Below are 24,764 nucleotides of genomic sequence, written 5' to 3'. Positions count from 1 at the left end.
GTACATTAATTAAATTCTATATACTATGTTTGCACATAAGTGTTTAGACAAGCGTAAAAGACTATATTATATTTTATCTCTATCATAGTTATTGCCATATTAGATATAGATCAACTCTATTTAATAGATTTCATCGATATTCCATATATATATATATATATATATATATATATATATTAGTTCTAATCTCGAAAACCGCACACATTAATCCTCTATTCTATAATTGTCCTCAGACCATTTTCATTATAAAATTAAATGAAATTTTCGTTATTGATTCACATTTACATTTATATTTTTGATAATTATTCTAAAAACAAGGAAAATTATTAATTTCATATTTTACCATTGAATATAAATATTTATAATTGTAAATATTATATAATTTTTATGTACATTTTTATTAATCATAAATATCGATCTTCATTTGCTTGATATAGTTTTAATTATTAATTTTAATTATAAATAATATAAATATTTATAATATTTCATCATTATTATAATATTAACATTGTAATAATTTATTATTATTATTATTATTATTATTATTATTATTATTATTATTATTATTATTATTATTATTATTATTATTATATTCGGGTAATAATTTAATATTGATAATATTATACACTCAGAGGAGTGGTATATTTGTCTCCGAGCCGACTAACTCATTTATTTGTTGCAAATATATTTTATTTCATTGAAATAAAAAATTTATTTGAGCCAAAGAAAAATTTATTTCTGACAAATGAAATTTTTATTTACGCCAAATAATAAATAAGTTAGTAGGCTCTGAGACAAATATACGTTTATTTAACTCAAATATATTTTATTTAGTTCAAATAAATCATTTCTCTGGGTGTAAAAAATAATTCTTTATTTTATATTTTTTTTTTAATTTAGAAAAAAGGTTGATTGTTGAATAGTTTCTGATCCACCGTAAAAAATTGAATAAATTAAAGTGTTTAGTTTATTGAAAATTGAAAGAAACCCACAAATTTATTCTTCTTTATATATCTGATATATATATATATATGAAAGTCCTTGCAATCTTTTAAAGTCCCTGAAAATTGTCTGGATTCACTGGAAATCCTTTCTAAAGCTTTTGAATCTTTTCAGATGCCATTGAACAGAATGAAAAAACATCTTGATATCTTTTGCCAAAATCTGACAAACATTTTTGGTCCAATATTTATTGGAGGTATATAGATCATAATAAAGGAAAATTATGTTTTTATATTTTAAATTGTGAAAATTCTATAAATAATTTTATAACCAATTGTGAAATAAGTGGGATAAAAAAAATAATAATAATACTAAAAATAATACTAATAATAATAATATTAATAATGATAATGATAATGATAATAAATAGATAGAAATGAAAATAATAACAGTAAAACAATGCTGTAATAATGAATAATTAAATTCTAATTAATAATACAATAATAAATAATGAAATAAAAATGTAATGAGAAAATACTTTATGCAAATAATAATTAAATGCATGTAATCAATAATGAAACTCTGGACAATAATTTAAAGTAAAAAACAAATGTATTAAATATCAATATATCTCATTTCTTTTGAATTGCAAATATTTTACATTAACGATATTTTGTCAAGAATTTGAAGGATAAATTTAAATTTATAAATTACCTTAGGGCAATGTTTTTGATTTAAATTGCTGACATCAGTTAAATAGTAGGGTGAGATATAAAAAAAAGTGTCAGTAAAATGTGACTAATATATTTAAAAAGAGAAGAGGTTATATTTTATAGTCTTGGAGTGAAATTAGCTCGAATATCTATATATATATAGGAAAAGTGTGTCGTCTGGGTACTTGGTAAGAAGATGTATCACTTCTTAATTGCTGCGAGAGTATATAAGGGTTGCCCGTCCATCGGAGAGGCCATTTATCTAAAGACTCTTTACCACTCCCCCTTTTATTTTACCCTTCAGACGAACCACGTGCTGCATTTTGTTGCAACCACACAGAGGGTTCAAAGTGGTGTCCCATTATCACAATTACATCTTTATTTTCCTTTTTCTCTCTTTTATTATAACACTTTTTTATATATGTATATATAACTAATTTTCACTCTCACAAATTTTTTTATTTATTATTAAATAAAAAAATTTAATCTGAATTATTAATTTTTAATGGAGTATTAATTAAATAAACAAATTTTTTTTTTAATTTTCAGATGATATTTTATGGTCAAATTTGGATCGAGCTGTTGTTGGTGCTTTGGGAAATATTGGTATCGTGCCTAGACATCGTATTGTCCTACAGTATTCCGATAGTCCGAAGCAAATTCAGGATTCCTTAAGACCTTTGATCACTATTCCATGTAGAGGTAAGCATTTGCCATTTAATTAGTTCTGGACAAAGGAATGAACTGAGTGTATATATATATAGAGATCACTCCAAACTGTATTATATTAACCACAAATAGCTTTATTCTCATTTAAGTAAGTTATCGTTCTATCAAAGCAGTAACCGCATTATAATTCAAATATTAAAATGACAAATTTAATGCAAAAAAAATTTAAATCACCGAAAATTATTAGAGGTATTATTTTAATTATTCAATTTATTTTTAATATTATTTAAAATTAAATTTGTCATTAAAATAATAAACCTAATTTCAATTTTTTAATTTTTTTTCATAAAAATTTTGAATAAAAATTTCATATGGAATACCCCATATAGTTTATATATATATATATAATTATTTTTTATATATAAAATATAAATGTAAAATGCTGTAAAATAGTAGATTTACGTCAATTTGATTTTACACTTATAAAATTGAAAATTTATGCCCTGATGCTGTGATCAATATTTCGTTGAACGAAAACAAAGTGATTTATTACCATTTGAGTTTCAAGTGGCAAACTCCTTTGCCGAACTTAAAAACAACACACAAAAAAAATTTATATATATATATATATCCTTGATACCAACACGAAAATATATTTGATTTTAATAAAAATATATTTATCTCAGAGGTAAATAACTATTTATTAAAAGAAAATTTTTCATTTGGCACAAGTAAATCTTTTACTTGAAACTGAATAAAATTTATTTGAACCAAATAAATATTTATCTCTGAAATAAATTTTTTTTCTCTGCACTCAGAGAAGAGTTTTGTTTGAACTAAATATACCATTTTTTTTTCTTATTATTTTTTTAAATAAAAATTTCAATTAAAGAATATTGAACCAAATAAACTTTTGGTTGATTTAAAAATTTGATTGTTTCATAAAAATTATATTACAAAAAAAAATTTATTATTAAATGGAAATTATTTATTATTATTAGTTTTGTGTAATAAAAAAAAGTAAAATTTTGAAGAAAAAAAAAATGTCGCATCAATCTGGTTAAAAGGGTCATAAATATATCAAAGTGATTTGATTATTTCATTTACTCAAAAAGCACTTGCATGTAATGCAACCACAATTATGTGAATTTCCATTTTCAAGAATGGGTATTTTTAAGTCACTTTTTTTTAGCAACAAAATAAATGATTAATTTCTCTCTCGAAGCCATTTATCAATTCCTTTTTTAAAAAGAAAAATTGTAAAATGTAACATATTTACCATTTTTTTAAATTTTGAACAAATTTTTTATTTTTCATAATAATAATATTTTTTCTGAGAGGAAAATGTACATAATATATAACTAAAAATCTCTGGTAAATATGAGAGATTAAATAAAAAAAAAAATTTACACAGAAATTGTCGACGATAATGAAGCCAAATAAAATATACGTTTCTGTTTCAGCTGTAATTTTTTGTTTGCCCCTGGAGGATAACTATACAAGTCGCATATTGTTAGAGATGGACATTGTTCTTCAGGAGACTCGCGTGTCACATCCTGTAATCCTGTTAATCCAACCAGTAAATTCAGAGTTCTTTATCCCTGAAAATATTTCGCTGGCAACCACCACTATGCTTCCAATTTTGGTACCGTTCACGAGCACCACTCAGTCTTCCAATTTTTCTATCCCAAACGTATCCAATGCTCACTCGAACGCACCACAACGATCGAAGTCGTCAAGCCGATTTAAACCACCGACAAACCTGAGCAAAGCCATGCTGACAAATATACTAGCCGTCGTACCTTTCGATCAAACGTATTTATTTCATCCATATTTTATCTCTGATTTATATATATATATTTTTTTATTCTACGGAAAAAAATATAAAGTAACTTTTACTATTTACAAAGTATAAAAACCTGAAAAATGTTTCTTTTAATCAAAAAATTATTTCTTTGATATGAAAAATTTTCTCTAATTTAAAGAAAATTTATTTGATTTAAAAAAAATTGTTTAATATTTAAAAAAATACTTTCAAAGTTTTATTTAGAATAAAAAAAAAAATTTTCTTCAAATCAAATAAATCTTTAAATTAAAGAAAACATTTTTTTGACCCTAAGAAACATTTTTTTGAGTGTAAAAAAACTTTTGCTGTTGAAATATTAGAAAAAATTTCTCCTAAAATAGTAAAATTTATTTCGGAAATAGTAATTTTGTTTTCTACTGAAACGAAAATATTTTTATATTTTTCTTAACGTAACTGACTTTTACTACTGATATTAACATTACATAAATTGTAACAGAATGACTTTAACTTTTAAAAACTTTCCCAAAATGTTTTAACTTTTTTCTTTTTCTTTTTCTTATTTTTAAAAACATAAATTTTTTTTTCTTATCAACTTATAAATTTTTTCATAATTTATGAAAATTGTCTCATAGGGAGAAAAAAAAATTGTTGTAAAGTATTAGGAAAATTATTTCAGTTTAGTGATAACTGAAAAATCCGAAATCATAAATAATAAATTTATACTTTTATCTAGAGTTCTTTTCAACTTATCAATATATGACGCATTTATAATACTTTAAATTCGGAAAACTATAATTTTACTTCAATTCCACCTCTCAAAATATAGAAAGAGAAAAGTTTTCACTTTACCGAGCGATTGGGTTTGGCTAAAATCGTTTTATTTATTATTGGAACATTTCCAAATTTCAAACGGATTGAATTTCATTTTTAAAAATACAAATATTTTCCAAAGCTTTTAATTCGAATACAAAAAATTGTTTTTTTTTTTTTTTTATTTTCGTCAGTACTCTAAATATTTTTGTAATTTTGATGTTAGTAGTAAAAGTCAATTTTAGTTTTTCTTTTCTTTTTTTTGTGTGATAAAATCTTTTTTTCTTTAAATTTCCAGATACGATGTGCAAAGAATATTTAGTGGTAGGTCAAGTTTCACAGTGCCAAATATATTTGGACATTTGGAGGAATCATTGGATATTTTAATTCGTGATAACACGAGTTTAAATCAATGGAACAATAAAATGTTTACATATGCATTGTTGAATTTAAATGCTAATGATTGGGAACCAATTTTAATTGTCTTTGAACAAAGGGAACAACTCGTGATTAAGGAAATTGTTCAAAACACATTTGCCGACGATGAGATCATTGTACTTTGTGAAAATCAAGGCGAATGCTCCTGTGAGTAATCAAAAAAATTAATATTAATTAGCCAAATAAATATTTGTTTCAATTTTATTTGATTTAAATAAAAAAATTTTCCTGCGCTAAATAAAATTTTATTTGTGCTAAATTAAATCTCTAAATAAATAAATATGATAAAATAATTGAATGTTTAATAATAATTATTTAAATTAAAACATAAAAGCAGTTAAAATTTGAAATTCTCAACTTTAATATCGTATATATTATATATTTGAATTTGATATAATATGTAAATGTAATAAATTGTCGGTACATGTGTGGCTTTTGATGTGAACATTATTATTCTCATATATATAATAATATTGTGTTTATAATTTAGATGGCGACCTACCAGGTATACCATTACGAACTGCACATATCGTAGCTATCATAATGAGTTCTCTTCTATTTGGCCTCATCGCCATTGTTACAGCAGCGTTGATACGGTAATGTATATAATATATATTATAACTCACACTAAATTATTTTACAGTCAATCATTTACATTAGAGAAAACTGAGTCTTGATTCCCTATGTTCTCTGTACAAGCAACTGTTTTGCAATGCAAATTTTCATTTACATTTTGATTTATGGAATATTGAAATACACTTCAACCTCTTGCCAAATGGACTACTGTTCGCCAAAATTTTCGTTATTAATATGCATAACAATCATTATTTGTCGTACAAAGTCAAATCTTGACTCTTTATATTTTTTTGATTATTGAAATGCTGTTGCATTTCTTACCATATTTTTGTTTTTCTTTTAATATTCTATTTTATTTATTATTTTCTTTTTTTATTTTTTTTTATATTCAATTTATTTTTAACAAAAATCAATCGATGGAATTTCATTATAAAATAAAGCAATTGATTTATTTTCAATGAATGAATTTTCTTTATTTTATAATAGGTAGATAATAACTGATTTGTCTGGCAATTAATGGAATTTCATTATCTGCATGTGTGTGTGTGTGAAATTTGACTGATTTAATTCGGTTAAAGTGAAAATTGTTATACAATTGTTTTCAATCAATTAAATTGGATAAAATTTTATTGAAAATATAACAAAATTCTTTTACTACTTACTTTAACTTTTTCGCGATTAAAAATTGTTTTTCATTTCTTTTTGAAAATTAATTGATTTTTTTATTTGATTAAAAATATTAGAAAATTTTTTATTTAATTTTCCGTGATTAAAATTGTTCAGTCTATTAGAATTTATTTTCTGTACTGAATACAGATATAATAATAAATTTGTAATATTTCTAATATTTTATAGGAGACACTTAATGAAGAAGAGAATGTCCAAGGGTCCATACAAGATAATCTTAACAACTTCCGACTTTGTTTTCCCGCAAGTTCCCGATCCCAGAAGGGTAATAGAATTATATCTTAAAATATATATTTTCCATTTATCTTTATAATGCTAATTTTTTTCTTTTATCATAAACAATGGAAAATTTTATTTTATCAAGAATAGAAAACTTTTTCTAAAAAAAAAAAATTTTCAGAAAAAATACTCTAAAAGTAAATTTATTGTTTAAAAATTGTATTATTTTTTTTTAACTATTAATTTATTATTAGAATTATTTATTTGAAAATAATTGTTTTGAATTAAATTGAAAAATTAAAAAAAATAGAGGTAATTTTTGAAAAAAATTAAAAAATAATTATTTTTTTTTAGGTTGATGAGGGAATAGAAGCGATGTTGTGTTGTTGGTTGCAACAGCTGCAAGAATTTGGAGGACCAGAGGTGGAAAAACCAGATCTTCTACAAGGAAGCGTTGGATCGTTGAGGCCACATCTACAAGCTAGTAATGGAAGTCTTGCGAGGCATGCAATTCTCAACGACCCTCGTGTTAGATATAATGTGAGTAAATATTTACCAAATTTTTACAATTATAATCCATCACTATCGTCAAAAAAAAAATTTCTCTCATTTGTTACAAATTTTTATTTTCAAATTTTTACAATACTTTCTTTTTGTTAGCAATTTTAAAAAATCAAAAAATTATATTTAAAAAAATATTTAACTAAAATTTATTGATATTAATATTTTTTTAAAGAAATAAATTTTTTTAAATTTAATTACAATTTTTATTAATTAAAAAAATTGAATTGTTTTAATTTTTTGTCTATTATATTATATTTGAGATATTTTGCAAAAGTTTGTAAATTTGAAAGTGAAAATTGTAGAAACGATGATTAAAATTTTAAATAAAGGAAAATAGGAAAAAGTTGGTACAATTTTTTTTTTTTTTTTTTTTGCGAAAGAAGCTCGGTTCTTTTTATGAGCAGTCAATTGAAAATAATTTCAACACGAATCAAGCGAAGTACTGGTGATTATTGCCGCTTGCTTGTTTCCAGTTCGTTTAATCAACATCACTTTTTAAGTGAATGTTGAAAGGAATAAAAATCGTATTTAAAGAGAACGACATCTACTTTAAAGCTTAAATAAAAAGCGTTTATGAAATAAATCTATCTGCAAAGTTGGGGGAAAAAAAAAAATTTTTTTCTAGAGATTTAAGGAAGGAAAATGAGAAATAAATCGATAATGATGCTTAATTGAAGAAAAAGTGATTATAAGCTTAGTTTAATTTTTCCTGCTTTTTTCCAAATTTAGAAATTTGGTTTTTCAGTACAAACAAATAAAAAAAAAAATGAAAAATTAGAAAAAGAATAGAAAAAATTGTATTTTATATACAATATTGAAAGGAAAAAAAAATTGAATAAAATTAATGCGGAAATATTGAAAAAATCTCATAGGGGGCTTGCATTATGAGAAAATTGGCAAAAAGATTTTTTTTCTGAATAAAATGAATGAATTGAATCATTTTGAAGTAAACGCTATATACATTGCAGGAAGAATATATAAGGTAAAATCGAAAAGGCAATGTACCTTCCACTGATTCCAGGCACTTACAACAATACCTCTTTCATTCCATATACTCTTTCATTCTCTTCATATCCTTTCTTCTCTTCAACTCGTTGAATTCAATTTCTCGCTTGGAAACGTGCACGCGGATAAAATGGTATCGCAGAATCAAACTGAAAATCCGTGAGAGTTGGACGCGTGACAAAAATCGTCGGCTATTCTTTATAATCCTATAGATACATTTATAAATTTTTTTTTACCACTACTCGATTTGTAAAAAAAAAAAAAACGATAAATATTCTTTTAGGTAATTTTCATTTTTAAAAATAAATTTTAATTCAAAATAGATCCATTTCAAATAATTAAGATAGTCTCTGAATAAAAAATTGATATGAGAGACCGATAACAGACCGAATCACTTACGAAAATAAGTTTTTCTTCTCTCTTCTCTTTTTTCAAATAAGAAACGACTAATTTGATTATTGATGCTGGGTCTAAGTGTACTTAAAATAAATATTCGATTATTTTTTCTTTTTTTATCCAAATTAACTGTTTTTCTTTCCAAAAGAAATGTGGAATATAAAAACATTCTTGTGAAATGGAAACAATAAAAGGGGAACAATGTCTTCAATGAATTTCTCACAATTACTAATTCCACTTTACTCTCAGTTTCTTATTGCTGCATTTTTCTGGTTTCTTCAAAAAAACAAAAATATATTTTTTTATTATATTTTTTATTATTATTATTATTATTATTATTATAAATAAATAATTATTATTTATTACTAATATTTTTAGCAAAAAAAAAGAAAAGAATCTAATTTTTACAATTTCATGATAAAAGTAGTTTTTTAAATCAGATTTAGATTTGTTTTTGTCGTTGAAAAAAAACACCTCCATTATTTTTTCATTATTTAAAATTTTTTAAATAGAAGAAAATATTTTTCATAAATTTTGACGAATAAATTCTATTCCAATTATATGTATTTAAACACACAGAGAGGAAGAGAGAGAGAGAGAGAGAGAGAGAGAGAGAGAGAGAGAGAGAGAGAGAGAGAGAGAATGTGGAGTTGAAAGAAAAAGAGTGTTTAATGAGTGTCTAGAGAAATCTACAAACAAAAAACAGTAGTTCAATTAATTTTCTTTGAAAGACGTATAAATCTAGATTAAAAACACGGATGAGAAATTTCCTTTTATTTAATTTCTCTTTTTCGTGACACTTTTGTCCGCGCTTTATATTTCGAGTATGTATATGATTGAAATCATTAGTTTTTTTCTTTTATTCCCGAGTATTTTTCGCAATTTCAACAAAACGAGTATATTGACCAGAAAAATTATGCAAATTCTCTTTTAATAAAACAGTGGTCTTAAAATTTATTCCAGACACATAAATGTTGCTTAATTCACTTATTTTATTTGACTTTTCCACTGAATTAATTCACGAGTATTTAATATATATATTTTCTCATAATTTACAAAGGTAATTAGTTACTAGAATGACAAAAAAAAGATTAAAAAGAAGATACTAATTTAAATTACAAAAAAAAAAATTTACATATTATAATTAGTTAAATTAATTATTCATCTGATTAATTTAATTATTTATTTAATTATAAAATTTGGCAAAGAGTAATTATAATATAAAATAATTAAAAAAATAAATTATATTATTTTTCAGTAAATGTAAAAAATTATAGTTTTTTATAAGGGATTTTTTTTAGGTCCATAGATAAACATACGAAATTTCGCAAATAATTCTTAGAAAAATATAACTAATTTAACGGGATTTGTAGATTGGTGAGAAACAAAGTTTAAATGTCTTTCTGGTAATTTTGAGCTCAAGGGCATTCTTTATAAGTGTCTCTAACTTTAATAAAAACTGATAAAAGTCGAGTGATTTCATTTGAAAATGAAATAGTTTTCATATATAGAGTCTCAGTTGGAAATAATGTTAATGAAACTAATTTTGTGTAAAAGCTTTTTTGTTGACCTTGATAATATTCGATGAAGAAGAAGAAGAAAAAAAAATTCTCAAAAGAAAAGTGTGTGAAAATAAAAAGTAATATAAACGAGGTCGCATAATGTTGACTAACGAAGTTAAGGCAAAGCGCAGTTACGGAAACTTATTTTTAAAAGAACACGATTGTCTGTTTCTTTTTCTTTTTTTTTTTTACTAAACCGTTCGAGGAAATAAAATACGAGAACTTTGATTCTATGTGCGGTCTTTTCATTTCGAAAAAAAAAAAAATGCTGACGACGTGTAAATTCGCGCGGTGAAAAAATATCTGATCTTATTCTCAATGCTTATTTTCTCTGCAATGTAAAAGAATCTGCTTAGCACAATAGTTTTTTCTTCTCTCTCTCTTGAAATGAACTCAGCTGTATTTGTATGTGTGTTAATCATGGAAATTAGAATTTCATCAGAGTTTTTCTTTTTCAAAGAGAAATAAGCTTTTTTAATTATAAAATCTAATTAAAAGTTTGTGAATTTTCGTTTCAATGAAACGATATCACTTAAAATATATTTTGAAATAATTTTTTTTTGATCTTTTTAAATTTTAATGATTGCAATTTTTTCTAATTTTTCACCATTTTAGAATTTCTATTTAAAAAAAATATAAAAAAATTTTTTAAATACAGAAGATTCTAAAGAATTATAAAAATCTTAATTTTTACTATTTTAGAATTTTTATTACTATTAATAAATAAATTAAATAAATAATTTTGTTTTTAATTTTGTATTTTTTGAATTATCAATTTTTTTTTCACTAGATTTTTTTTTAAGTTTGCGGGGAAAAAAAAAATTAAAAAGTACACTGAATGTAGAAAAAAAATAAATCTATAAATTATATAAATTAAAAAAAAAGTTTCAAAACAATTTAAAAAGTTAAAAAAATTTATTAACAGAAAGAGAAAATGAAAATTGAATAAAAATTGTATTATATACACAATAACGTTTCTGTGATAAGAATGAATAAAAAGTTTAATAAGAATAGGATTTTTTATGGTTAACGAGGTTTATAAAAGTTCCCCGAGAGTCTGATGATAGAAATCCTATAAAAACACAGAGACTTTGTATATATATATAATATAAAAAAAAATTATATATATATATATATACAAGTCGCTGACCCAGTTATACACGAGATATTGTATATATAGTGTGGAAAAGAAGATAATAAGATTTCGAGCTTCAGCCGACGTCTGGTCAATTATCCTTGCAATCTCGATTGAGAATCTCGGCGTCGTCGACGAATAGTTGAAAAGGGAGAGAAAGAGAGACAAAGAGAGAGAGACACTGTGAAGCTAATGCTTCTCTATGTTCTCTCCCCTGTTTTACTTTAATCAGAGATTAAATTAGATAAAACCCATTAAATTGCACGAAACTCTAGACTAATAGGTTCAAACACAAAACTACTAAATTCACTTTCATTTCCACCCCCCCTTTTTACAATAAAATTCTTATCTCCAAATTGCTAAAATATTTCAAACTCCTCTTTAAAATCCAATATTAATTTATCCAAAAAAAACCATTTCACCGAAATAGAATTTTATTTCAAAAAATGATTTTTGATGAAAAAAAAATAATAAAAATAAATCAAAAACTTTTTTTAAATATTTAAAATTATTATTTTTATTCATTATTATTAATAAAATTACTTTTATTAATTATTATTAGAATTTATGATTAATAAAATTAATTTTATTAAATAATAATTTCAGATTTTTTTTAATAGGATTAATATTCATTTTTTTGAAAGGAATAATCAAATATTTAATTAAAGGAAAAAAAAAATTGCTAAAAGTTTGTTTGAACATTTATAATTAGTCGATAAATTTTGTTATATAACGAGAATTTAGTTATAGAAAAAAAAAGAAGTTTATAAATTGACTATAGAAATAATTGGAATCGTGTTTCTCGTTGAGAGAAAGAGAGAAAGAGAGAGTGAGTGGAAAAAAAAGAATGTTGGTATTTAATTTGCGAATGTCAAAGTGTAACATTATTGCGCTTTATTAAGTTCTTTGTTAAAAGTTTCATCCTTGGGGAAGTTTTAAAATTAAATTGAAATTAAGTTTCATTTAAAGTTGAAGCTTTAAAATTATAAAAGCTTTAATAACTAGCAATCTTCTAAAAGCGTACAATAATTTAGTCTACTTTTATTGTACTTTAATTTTATAAATGATCGTTTTAAAAATTTTTTCAAATTTATTCTAAATACATTATACTGATTTTATTCTTTTTTGCTATAAATTTTTTTAAAATTCTTTTTAATTTTTTGTAAGAGGAAAAAAATTTTTTAAAATATTTATAATAATTTCTTTTTATTTTTATTTGAAAAATTTTATTTAAAAAAATTTTTAAATAGAAGAAATTATATTTTGTTTTTTATATTAAATTGTTTTTTCTTTTGTTTCAAAAGGGTGATTTGGTGCAGCTGAAGGAACTCCAATTCCAGGGGACGTTTGAACTGAAGAGCAAAGCCATTGATGTGCTGGTCACGGTAAGGATAAAATATCTTCCATGATCGTTTTTCCTGATGATCTTTTAGACCCCTTTAATCCTTCGCGACGTCGTCGAGAGTGACTCTGATTGTCATTAGATCCATGGACTTCGTCACGAGAACCTGAATCCACTGATCGGATGTCTGAATGAACCAACGAGACCGTGTTTGGTGTCCGAATTTTGCTCGAGAGGCTCGCTGGAGGATGTTTTGGTCCAAGATGAAATCAAACTCGACTGGTCCTTTAGACTCTCCCTCCTCACGGATCTCGTTCGAGTGAGTAAAATAACATTTTTTTTTTCTTTTAATCAATTTTTTTAAAAAAATAATTCGTAATATTTCAACTGTTGCTTTTAAATTAATTTTTTTAATATTGTCTCTAATTTAGGTTTTGCAATTATTTTTCCTTTTTTTTGCTATTCGTAAAAAAATATTTCTTTGTTGGCTTTAAAAATAAAAAAGAATATTTTTTATATTAAAATTTTTTCAATTTTGTTTCTATTTGTATTTTATTCACTTAATTAAGTTTTTGTAAATATTTTTCTTTTTTTTTTTAATTTTCTTTTATGTTGAAAAATATTTATTAGGAAAGTTTTCATTATAAACAGTGTTCGACATAAATACTTTTTCTTACAATTTTTTTTTTTTTTTTGTTTCATTACAAAAATTTTATAAAAACATTTCACATGTTTCATTAAATTTTTTTTTATCTTATTCTTTCATTATTATCAGAGTCTTCATTTGCAGTGTAAGGTTGGGCTAGTATCTTCTTTTAATAAGCTTATTTTCTCTTTTCTTTAAACTTTTTTTTTCTTTCCTTTTTTTTAATCCTTGTTCGTTCTTTAAAAAAAAATTTCTCATCACAATTTTCTTTTGCTCGTTCATGTTTTATTTAAAAAAAAAAAGAATATTTGACATTTTATGAATTCATATTAAAAAAAAAGAAATTTATAGAGAAAAATGTCTTTTTTTTATTTTTGAATTTCAATATAACTTTGAGATTTTTAGTATACAGACGTGTGGGTAATATATATTTTCTGCTTTTTGCTATCTCTGAGCTGTTTAACATATCATAAAAGTCGTTAAGCGACAATTTTTATAGTGAAGTTAGGAAGTATGAAGATTTTGGCCTTTTTAAGGGTATGAAGTACCTTCACAGCACCCCAATACGTGCTCATGGATATCTCACATCAAGAAATTGTGTCATTGATGCTCGTTGGGTTCTCAAGGTCACAGATTATGGACTTCCGGCCTTTTACGAGGCCCAGAATGCCATTCTACCGACAAAAACAGCTAGGGGTAAATTCCTAATCTTATTTATCTATTTCGAAGATTAGAGAAAACGGCATCTGACAAAAAAACACACACACAAAAAAAGGAAGAAAAAAAAAAATACTCTAAATTTAAGAATATAATCTTTCCTCGTCTTGTATTCAAAAATATAATCTTTTTATTTATTTATTTTTTCATTTAAATAAACAAAAAAAAAATTATAATAATAAAATAAAAAATTAAAACTATAAAAAAAATATTAATATTAAACAAATAATACAAGTTATTATTATATTTACAATTACACTGGAAAAAAATTATTTGTTTCAAATTATTTTTAAAAAATATTTACTTAGATCGAATATTTTTTATTATTATTATTATTATTTTTAAATAAAGAATATTATGTATTCTTTATAATTATGTAGAAATAAAATATGGTATTTTTATATTTTTAAATAGGAGTTAAAATTAAAGAATATCGGATTTTTTTTTTTCGTTGAAAGAAATAAGTTGGTCAAATGATTTTAATTTTAGAAAATATCTCTTGCAAATATTTCTGTAGGTTTAAAATAATTAAGCTTTTTAAAAATAACGAATTTCATTAATACATTGTAAAAGACCGTTTTATCAATGTTGGTTAAAAGCTAATAAATTATTAAACCTCTTAACCGACTAATTATGAGCGGTTACACTATGGTTTTAATTGATTAACTTTTAATAGGAGTTGGTAAAACCTGAATTTCAATTATTAAATTTTTAAGTACCACGTGTCATGTTTACTTATTCATTGCTTTTCATCAGATTTTAATTTTTTCACTTATTTTAAAAGTATAAAACCTGTAAAAAAAAATGTAAAATCAAATAATAAAAAAATAATTAATGTATGGATAAATAATAATAATATTAATAACAATAATAACAATAACACTATTAATTAATTAATAATAAAATTAATAACGAAAATATAAAAATATAAATATTTATTTATAATACAAAAATATATGCAGATATAAAAAATAAATTTACATTAAAAATATTTTTAAATTATTAAATTATTTGTCAGTGGAATTTAAAAATGAAAAAAAAAATAAATATTTGTTTTATTTTATTCATTAAAAATGTTTGATTTACATTTGAGTGGTCAATTAAAATATTAAAAAATAACCGCATTTGAAATGAAATGTTTTTTTTTCTCTATATATATTCGAAAATCTGTTGAAGGCAAATAAACTGTTTGTGTATATATAAAATATCTATATGGAAAATTGAATTGTGTGTGGATTTTGATGCCGTGAAAAGTGAAAATCATACAATTCGTATTGAATTAATAAATTGAATTGACTATATATATATATATATATAAAAGCTCCAAACTTGCAAATGTTTTCCTAAAATTTGTTACTATATCTTTTTTTTTGTTTGTATGTACAATGCATATATCAATAAAGTCAACATAAATATATAAAAGTATATATATAAAATCATGACACATTTCACGAAAATTTATGAGCTACAAAAATTATTATTTTTCATATACATATTGTTTATACAATTTATAATATTCAATATAAATATTAAATATTTTTATTTTATCAATTTATTTATTCAATATTTATAATTTTTAATATTTTAGGGTTTAAAAATTGAAACATAATAGAATACGTTTTTTTTTTTGTTTTATTTAATTATTGTATTGTATTAATAATAATTTAAGGGATTGTTCTGAATTTTAGTCAGACGCAGAATTATAGTAGAACAAATTAAATTTAATCAGACAATGCTAGTTTTAGTAGTAGAAGTCAGTTTTAGTCAGACAAAATCTTATTCGGTGTATTCCACTGGAAATTTTCATTCAAATTTATTTTTTTTTTCAAATCTTTATGAAAAAAAGGAAAATTTGTAATTTATATTTCTCTACTTGATAAAAATTAAAATTTTTTAAAAATAATAATAATGATAATAAAAAATAAAATAAAAAAAACGTAACAAATTTTTTTATGATTTCAATAAAAAGTGTTAATTTATTTCAGACTTGCTGTGGACAGCTCCGGAATTGCTGAGGCACGCAGGCCTTCGAAAGAGAGGAACACAAACGGGCGATGTGTACAGTTTTGGTATTATCATGCAAGAAGTCGTGGTCCGTGGAGAACCTTTTTGCATGTTGGCTCTGTCACCGGAAGGTAAGTCATGTTAATACACTCCTCGCCCGAGTCAAAATATATACATCATAGAACCAAATAAACTAAAAGCGTAAAAGCTTTTCGCAAACTTCATAAACGTCAACTTAAAATTTCTCATATAAGCGAAAACAATTTCTCATCCTTTAAATTCTAAATTCCCCAAAAAAAAATAAATAATACTCTCTTGCTAAAAAAAAAAAATAAACTATAAAAACCTAATTTCTATAGGTATTTGTAAAAAAAAATATTTTAAAAAAATTTTTGTTAATGCTATCAATTGCAAAATTAATTTTATTTATTGCACAATTTTGTTAAATGAAAAAATTGTGTAAAAAAATATTTAAATTACTTTTTTTTCGGTTATCGTTAATAATTTTATGATATAAGGACAAAAGTCTAATTTTATTATCGCATCATTATGGTAATTTGTCCCCGAGAGAGTTAATTAATGACGAGATGCATTATATAAAGTTGGTAATGAGTTTTGTGTGTTGTGGTGTCATACAGAATTATTGCCCTTTTTTGTATATATGTGTATACATTAAAGTACAAGCGCGAAACTTTAAACCGTATCTAATGCCAAGTTTCCAAATGAATTTTCCTCCTTGGCAATGTCATTTTCACTTTCATTATATATATATAGATATAGAATTGAGACAGTTCCTCTAAAAACAATGTTAATAGAATTATCGTATCTAGAAACTTTCATCGCACTTCAAAATATAAGCATTTCATTTTTGTTCCATATAATGAAATTGACAATACTTTTCTTGTTTTTTTTTTTTTAAATTGCGTCACTTTCTTTTTATTTCTATCTTACAATTTTTCTATGGTATAAAAAAAATTTTACAAAAAAAATAAAAAATACTTTTTCGTAAATAAAAAGAAAAATTGTTCCTTAAAATATATTTTTAAAAAAGTTTTTTTAATTTACAATATAAAAAAAGTAGTAAAGAAAAAAAATTCTCCCTCGAAAATGACCAGTTTCTCGAGAATCATCCATATACATTTAGATAAATGAAAATAAATTTTTAATGAAGAAAAAAAGGCAAAAGGATGTTTATTATTCTATTTTTGTAGGAAAGCTTATTTTTCCAAAGTGTGTGTATTTTTCTTTCTTTATTTCTTCAGACATAATTGAAAAGGTCAAAAAACCACCTCCATTAATCAGACCCTCGGTTAGTAAAGGCGCAGCACCACCGGAAGCCATCAACATTATGCGTCAATGTTGGGCAGAAGCTGCGGACATGCGACCAGACTTCAATGCTGTTTATGATCTTTTTAAAAAACTTAATCACGGAAGGTCAGTTTTTCTATATTTCATATTTTTTCTATATTTTCATTATTTTATTTCTGAAAAAAAATTCCAGCTCGACAATGAAATTAAATAAGAAAAAAATTCAATATACAAAATGAGACAATTTTGAAAAAAAGGTTTTAATAATAAAAAATTTTTTACTATCGAATTAGTAAAATTTAACTAATTAATAGTAAAAAATAATTTTTACTATCGAATTATCTAATTAATAATAAAAAAAAAATTTTATTCTAATTTAGTTTTTTTAATTATTCTTTAATTAATAATAATAAAAAAAAATTTAACTAGTTAATAGTAAAAAAAATTGTTTATTATCGAATTTCAAATTTTTAGCTGATTTTATTATGTTACAAGAACTTTCGCTATTCATTTATATTTATTACACACTAAATTTGGGAAGAGTTTTTCTCTTTTTTTTGACAATATATATAAGAAAAAAAGAAAAACTCTTTTTGCGGCAAAGAAAAATATTTAATTAAGAAACTAAAAGTTGAAAGAAGTTGGCAAACTTTTATCTTAACTAAATTGACAAGAGTTCCTAAAATATTCTCCTAGGAAAGTAAACTTTGTGGACACGATGTTTGAAATGTTGGAAAAGTACTCCAACAATCTTGAGGAATTAATTCGCGAGAGGACTGAACAGCTAGATATGGAAAAAAAGAAGACTGAACAATTGTTAAATCGTATGCTACCAGCGTAAGTATAACCATTCACCTGTTTATAAAATGACGTTTGAAAAAAAAATATATATATATTAAAAGAGGAAAATCCTCTCAATTAGACAGGAATAATATAGTGCTGATAAATAAGAGGAAAAGAAGATCCTCTTTTAATGAGAACATTTTTTTTCAGTGCATTATTAAAAAAGAAAAAAAAATTTGACGAATTTTTATTCATATATATTTCTTTACTGAAAATCCAAGCGGAAAAGTTGGATGGTTTTTTTTCTTCTTTTTTCTCGGAAAAAATGAAAAGTAGTCTATAGAAAAGTTCATCTATTTCACTATATCATGCGCTCATGTGTTATCACAAAGACATAATCTTTGGCACAACTAAAAAGTAGATAGAAAAAAAATTGCATCGTTTGTGATAAGCCAATCCCCATTCAAGCAACTTTCAAAATCCAGAGAAAAAAGATTATCGTTACGTTAAAGTATCTTTCGATAAAAATTTTTTTTTTTTTATCGTTAATCATAAAAATTTATTTTGAAAATTTAATTATTAGTAAAATCGATAAAAAAAATGATATTTTAATGAAAATTAAAATTTATATTAAAATTCAAAAATTTTCGATAATCAATTATATCAAAAATAATATAATATAAATAGAAAATTAAAAATTTATATTTAAAAAAAAATCTTTGATGAAAGAATTTTTTTTTTAGTTTGAATTATATTTTTAACGATTTCTTCCATCAACAGTTCAGTGGCGGAAAAATTAAAGTTGGGAATGCCAGTGGATCCGGAGGAATTTCGAGAGGTCACTATTTATTTTTCTGACATCGTCGGTTTTACGACGATCTCCGCTTATTCTACACCTTTCCAAGTTGTTGACCTACTAAACGACTTGTACACTTGTTTTGATGCGACGATAAACGCCTACACTGTTTACAAGGTGATTTTTATTTTTTATTCAAAAAAAAACTGTTTTTTTACTAAACTTTTAGTAAAAAATTCTTAAAAATTGGTGGAAATTTTCTCTTTAAATTTTGAAATAGTAATAATGCTAATTATAATAATAAAATAATAATTTACTAAAATTACTAAAATCAAATTTCCACTAATTCAAATTTATTTATTATTATACTTCATTATTTATTTTTTTCTAATTTTTTCTAAAATAATATATTTCACAAAGTTAAACAAAAAAAAACATGAATATGTCAATAGATATTGACTTTTATGTCAGTTAAAATTTTTAGGTAATATATATGAGGATACCATATACATATATAAAAGCAGCTAGCTAGAAAATTTCTTTTTTTACATCCCATTAACTATTTAATAACGCGCGTTTCGATGCAAAAGGTTAAATGTAAAATGTTGTGCGCGCTAGTAAATTGCCTTCTAAAAGAAAATTCAGAATGAAAAATTAAAAATAAAATTCACAGCTGACGTGTTTCAAAAGAATATTAATGCAAATAAAATATTCTTTGATGGATAAAAAAAAAAAAAAAGATTTCTCGATTCGATAACAATTTTTAAGTAAAAAAAAAGAGTAAATTTTTTAAAAAGCCATATTTTTTACAAAGGTAGTAAAATAGACAGAAAAAATTAATTTCGAATTTTTATTTTTTTTACGCTCAGAAAATTCTATAAAAGAAATTTGAAAAATTTTACTTTATTTTCGAAAATTAATTTTTTTTTTTATTTTATTTCAAAAAAAAAAAAGAAAATTATAAGAATAAAATGTATTTCTCTAGGTGGAAACAATAGGAGATGCTTATATGGTTGTCGGTGGTTGTCCTGTAAGGATACCTGATCATGCGTCTCAAGTTGCAACAATGGCATTGGATCTTCTTCATCAAAGTGGAAAATTCAAACTAAAGCATCTGCCGAAAACTCAATTACGCTTGAGAATTGGCCTTCATACTGGTAAGTACTCTAAAACAGAATAGTGAATTAATTTATAGTCATTAGAGACTGAACTGTAAACTTATATTATTTAGTTTCAACAATATAATGGACTGGCAACATTTCCTCTAAAACAGTAATATTATTAAGATGCAAAATTTTACGAGATAAAAAATAAAAAAAAACTATTAGCAAAAAAAATAAATATGTTAATAACATTTTTAAAAATGGAGGCCAACTATAGGAAAATTTCTACAAAGGATTCTGTTGAGAAACTCAAAAAAAATAAAAATTTTAAAAAGTGTTAATGGAAAGAAAAAAAATTAATATTATGGAAATTGATTTTTTTTTCTTTTGTTTTTCAGGACCCTGCTGTGCTGGGGTCGTTGGTCTGACAATGCCGAGATATTGCCTGTTTGGTGATACGGTAAACACAACATCAAGAATGGAGTCCACTGGTGCGCCATGGCGAATTCATATGAGCCAAGCAACGAGAGATCGATTAACGCAAGTTGGCGGCTACTACATTGAATATCGTGGAAGAACAGACGTGAAGGGAAAAGGGAAGATGGCAACATACTGGCTTTTAGGAAAGCAAGGCTTCGACAAAGAGCTTCCGACACCGCCGCCTCTTGGGTATGTGTTGACATTTTCCCCTCATAGTTGTAACGCTTCAATAAATTCTCTCTCTCTCTCTTAGAACAGTTTTGACCGAGACGCATCAATAAGTTCTAAAAAAAAAATCAATCGTTAGAATTTTCATTTAACTGAATTTCATTAGATATCATTTTCATTACCTCAAGAAAATTTAAAAAAAAATGGTTATAATTTCTAAAAAAAAATTAAAAAAGAGAAAAAAGGGGTAAATTTTTACGAAAAGAATTAATTAATTAATTTTTATTTTTTATCAATTTTAATTATTAATTTAATTTTTATTTATTTTTAATTAAATTATTTTATAATTACTTTTATACAATTTACATTTATCATTTGTTTATATTTCAATATTCATTTTCAGATTAATTATATTTTTAATCTGTTGCATTGCTGCCAAATCAGAGAAGATCATCGGTAAGATTTGTTTTTATTAAAATTATATTATAATATTATATAATACTTATATCGTTTTATTAGGTAATTCAATTTTCTTTTCAAGAAAACTTTTAATGAATGATTTTATTTTATTTTCATGTATATAAGTGACTTATTAACTTTGCCTGAAACTTTTTTTTCCACTTATTGCTGACTTCAACTTTCAATAGTGGAAGTTTATTTTAGTCAGAAAAAGGAATTTTGTTTTAAAACTAACAACAATGAACGTTAAAATATATCGTCTTTTAATAAATAAACTATAATTACATTCTTACGTCATAATTATAATTAGAATATTATTTCTCTTATACATTATTAAAAATATGAGAAAATATTAAATAAATATTTAATGTTTACATGTTGATAAATAATTTAAACAGACTTGAGGAGAGTTTGATATTGGGAAGTTTGGTGAATCAAGACGCTGATTTAGGAAGTCCACAGCATCCATCGCCAATAGCTGAGGATGTAAGTTTTGAGGAACATAATTCAATTGAAAATTTAACAAAAGTCAATGATGAAGATTCATTATCGTCAGTGAAATTGTCGACGATTAATGATAATAATAACACATGTACAACAACAACAACAGACAGTATAGTGAATACAAAAAAAGTTGCTGTCTCCGTCCATAATGAAAGAACATTGACATATAGCTATTCATTAAAATCAAGTGAAGTGATTGATACACCAAAAGAAATTGCCAAAACACCAGACTATAGTAGTGCAACAATTACAAAAAGTACATCAGGTGATAATCAGACAAATTTAGCAACACCAGTATCAGCGGCTGAAGTTGCTGCCGCTCTATTGGGTGCTTCAACAACGTCACTTACATCAGCGACAGGAACAAATTATCGACGACACAGAAGAGTCGGAGCAATTGAACAAGATGATCTCAGCACACCGTACAATCATTATCGATGTCTTTCGCCCAATGATCATGGTATTTTTTTTCCCCTTGAAAAATTAATATTTCATATTTAAGAATGGGGAAATAAAAAAAAGTTCTTTAATTTTTAGGAAAAAATTCCGCGTGTCGATTATTAAAAAGGCAATTCAGCTTGGATCGTGCAGATGAGCCAGCGACAATAGTTCCCGACCAACACACTCAGAGAGCAGCTCCACGATTGAACAAGCAAAACAGTGCTGGAGCTGCGAATGACTTGGAGAGAATAGAAGAGGTTCCATCCACTCCTGGCCCTCAAGTATATCGTCATGCTTCCATGTCTCTATCTGTCGAATCCCTGACTATGCAGTAGACAAAAGAAAAAAAGAATTCTCTTCACTCTTTATATTAATTCTTTTAATGGTAATTATATTTTTTTTTATTTTTATTTATTTAAATTAATTATAAATTTTCATTTCTATTATTGACTTATTAAATTTATTTATTTATTTATTATTACTATAAATAATAAATAAAAAATAAATTTATTTACTTTCATTCTTATTTTATTTATTTATTTTTTATTTAGAATAGACTATTGTTATAGAATAAAAAAAGTCATACACCGCTTAATAATATTGGGATTTATTAAATATAAATTATCAAAATATCATCCCAAAAATTATATAGAATTACGTTGATAACATCAAACTACCTCCTCTGAGAAAGAAATTTTTTTAACAAAATCAATTTAAAAAAAAAAACAAAGAACTATTTTTTAAAAATGTGCAAATTATTTCTTTTTAGAGAAAAGATCAAAAAACACCCTTATTCCAATTAATAACAAATGAATTAAGTATAAAAATTTTTTACAAAAAATTACTGATACAGAAACTGAAAAATTTTATTTAGAAAAAATAAAATCGAAATAGATTTTAAAAATGGTTTATCATTCGAATCAAATATTGTGTGCCACATAGTAATCAATTATATAAATGTATAAAATTTTAATTTAGATATATATTAGAAAAATGCAAATTGAAATTTTTTTGCGTTTACACAAAATGCAGCTCGATTAATAATAATAATAATAATAATAATAGTAATAATTCAAATTATTTACTGTCACTGCTGGTCAGTTGAGTAGAAAATAACCTGTTTTAATAACATACATGTAAAATATCAGAATTAAAATGATATGTAATATAAAGTGAATATAAATTATTAAAAAAAAAAAAAAAGAAATAATTAATTAAAACGAAAAACGACATAGTTTATTGAATATCTAGTTATTAAAATAATATAAAAAATTAAACTCGCTTCAAGAGTATCTATAATAAATAAATATATAAATAGTTACCCTTTTCTATCGGCCTAAAAAATTTCGTGTTTTTTAAAAAGCTCGTCATGTCAATAGTCATCGACGATTTCTTATCTTGTAAAGTTTCAATATAAAAATTAAGTGTATTAACAATCATATGGAAGACGATATAAATATAATAATAATAATAAAATAATAATAATAATAAAATAATAATAAATGGCGAATGATTATAATAATCGTCGAACGATCGTGCTTCCTTTTATACATGTCTATCCTATACAAGTTCGTATCAATTTTCTAAACAATTATAATTATTATTATTATATTCATTTGAAAATTTTCACTATATTAAACACTTAATCCATCACATGTAAAAAATCCCTTTTATCAGATTTCTCGCTCTTGAATAATAAAAGCTCATATTTTTTCTTTGATTTATTAAAAACAGAAAAATGTCATTTTTTTCACATAAAATCTATGCTTAAAAAAATATATTTGTTTTTCGAAGAATTATATTCAATATTTGTGCGGTAATAGATTCGTAAATTCGTGATATATATATATGTAGACTTTTGTTATATATAATCATTGCTGGAGGGGAAAAAAAAACGAAAATTTTCGCAATTAATAGGAAATGGTGTGTGCAATTTATTCATAATTAAATTATGCTCAATATGTACAAAAAATATTGTCGGACTTACAGGTATATTTTTATACGCTCACATATTTTTTGTTTTTCTTTTTGTTTTTGAAGCTAATTTTTAAGAAATATAATGGAATTCCATTTTTGAAAAAAAAAAATCAATATCGGCGTATCACGATCGTCTCGACAATAAAAATGTTTTTACAGTGATGATGATGATGATAATGATAAATTTGTCAATGATTTTATGAGTAAACAGTAAATAAACGAAAAAAAAAGAATTAGAAAAAATATACTCTATAAAGATGAAATCTTTATTCGATGAAAAAAATATAGCTGATTATATAAAAGAAAAATTTTACGTCTATTTGCATGTTAGTGTGGGGAAAAATCTAAAATTTTGAAATACATATATACAGTGGAACCTCGATTATCCGAACTAATCTAAGCAAGGCCAGGTTCGGATAATCGAAAATTCGGATAATAGAGATTTTAAATTTTTTTTTATAATTAAAGTAAAAAAATGTACAGTTGAACTATATATTTAACTTAATACATATG

General features: G+C 23.9%; 1 protein-coding gene across 2 annotated transcripts in view; it reads left to right on the top strand.

The window, feature by feature from the left end:
* LOC127283164 (guanylate cyclase 2D) overlaps positions 1-22,677 on the top strand; it is a 68,720-nt gene extending 46,043 nt beyond the window's left edge. Inside the window, exons 7-24 of one of the 2 annotated variants that reach the window (XM_051307855.1) lie at positions 2,205-2,357; positions 3,788-4,139; positions 5,240-5,526; positions 5,870-5,975; positions 6,811-6,907; positions 7,216-7,401; positions 12,828-12,908; positions 13,008-13,184; positions 14,048-14,207; positions 16,214-16,363; positions 17,495-17,666; positions 18,237-18,377; positions 19,104-19,296; positions 20,105-20,276; positions 20,621-20,891; positions 21,315-21,326; positions 21,728-22,293; positions 22,371-22,677. In XM_051307855.1, the coding sequence (XP_051163812.1) occupies positions 2,205-2,357; positions 3,788-4,139; positions 5,240-5,526; positions 5,870-5,975; positions 6,811-6,907; positions 7,216-7,401; positions 12,828-12,908; positions 13,008-13,184; positions 14,048-14,207; positions 16,214-16,363; positions 17,495-17,666; positions 18,237-18,377; positions 19,104-19,296; positions 20,105-20,276; positions 20,621-20,891; positions 21,315-21,326; positions 21,728-22,293; positions 22,371-22,609 (3,515 nt within the window). In that variant the 3' untranslated portion in view covers positions 22,610-22,677. Of the gene's footprint in view, positions 1-2,204; positions 2,358-3,787; positions 4,140-5,239; positions 5,527-5,869; positions 5,976-6,810; positions 6,908-7,215; positions 7,402-12,827; positions 12,909-13,007; positions 13,185-14,047; positions 14,208-16,213; positions 16,364-17,494; positions 17,667-18,236; positions 18,378-19,103; positions 19,297-20,104; positions 20,277-20,620; positions 20,892-21,273; positions 21,327-21,727; positions 22,294-22,370 lie in introns of those variants that run through there. The other variant, XM_051307856.1, reaches the window with a different exon arrangement.
* The last annotated feature ends 2,087 nt before the right edge of the window (positions 22,678-24,764 follow it).

The sequence above is a fragment of the Leptopilina boulardi genome, unplaced genomic scaffold (assembly GCF_019393585.1).
Source record: "Leptopilina boulardi isolate dan_hultmark-lab unplaced genomic scaffold, ZJU_Lbou_2.1 LbouV2_31, whole genome shotgun sequence".
Taxonomy (NCBI): domain Eukaryota; kingdom Metazoa; phylum Arthropoda; class Insecta; order Hymenoptera; family Figitidae; genus Leptopilina; species Leptopilina boulardi.
The sequence above is the reverse complement of the archived record's forward strand: the minus strand, read 5'-3'. Positions and strand labels throughout refer to the sequence as shown.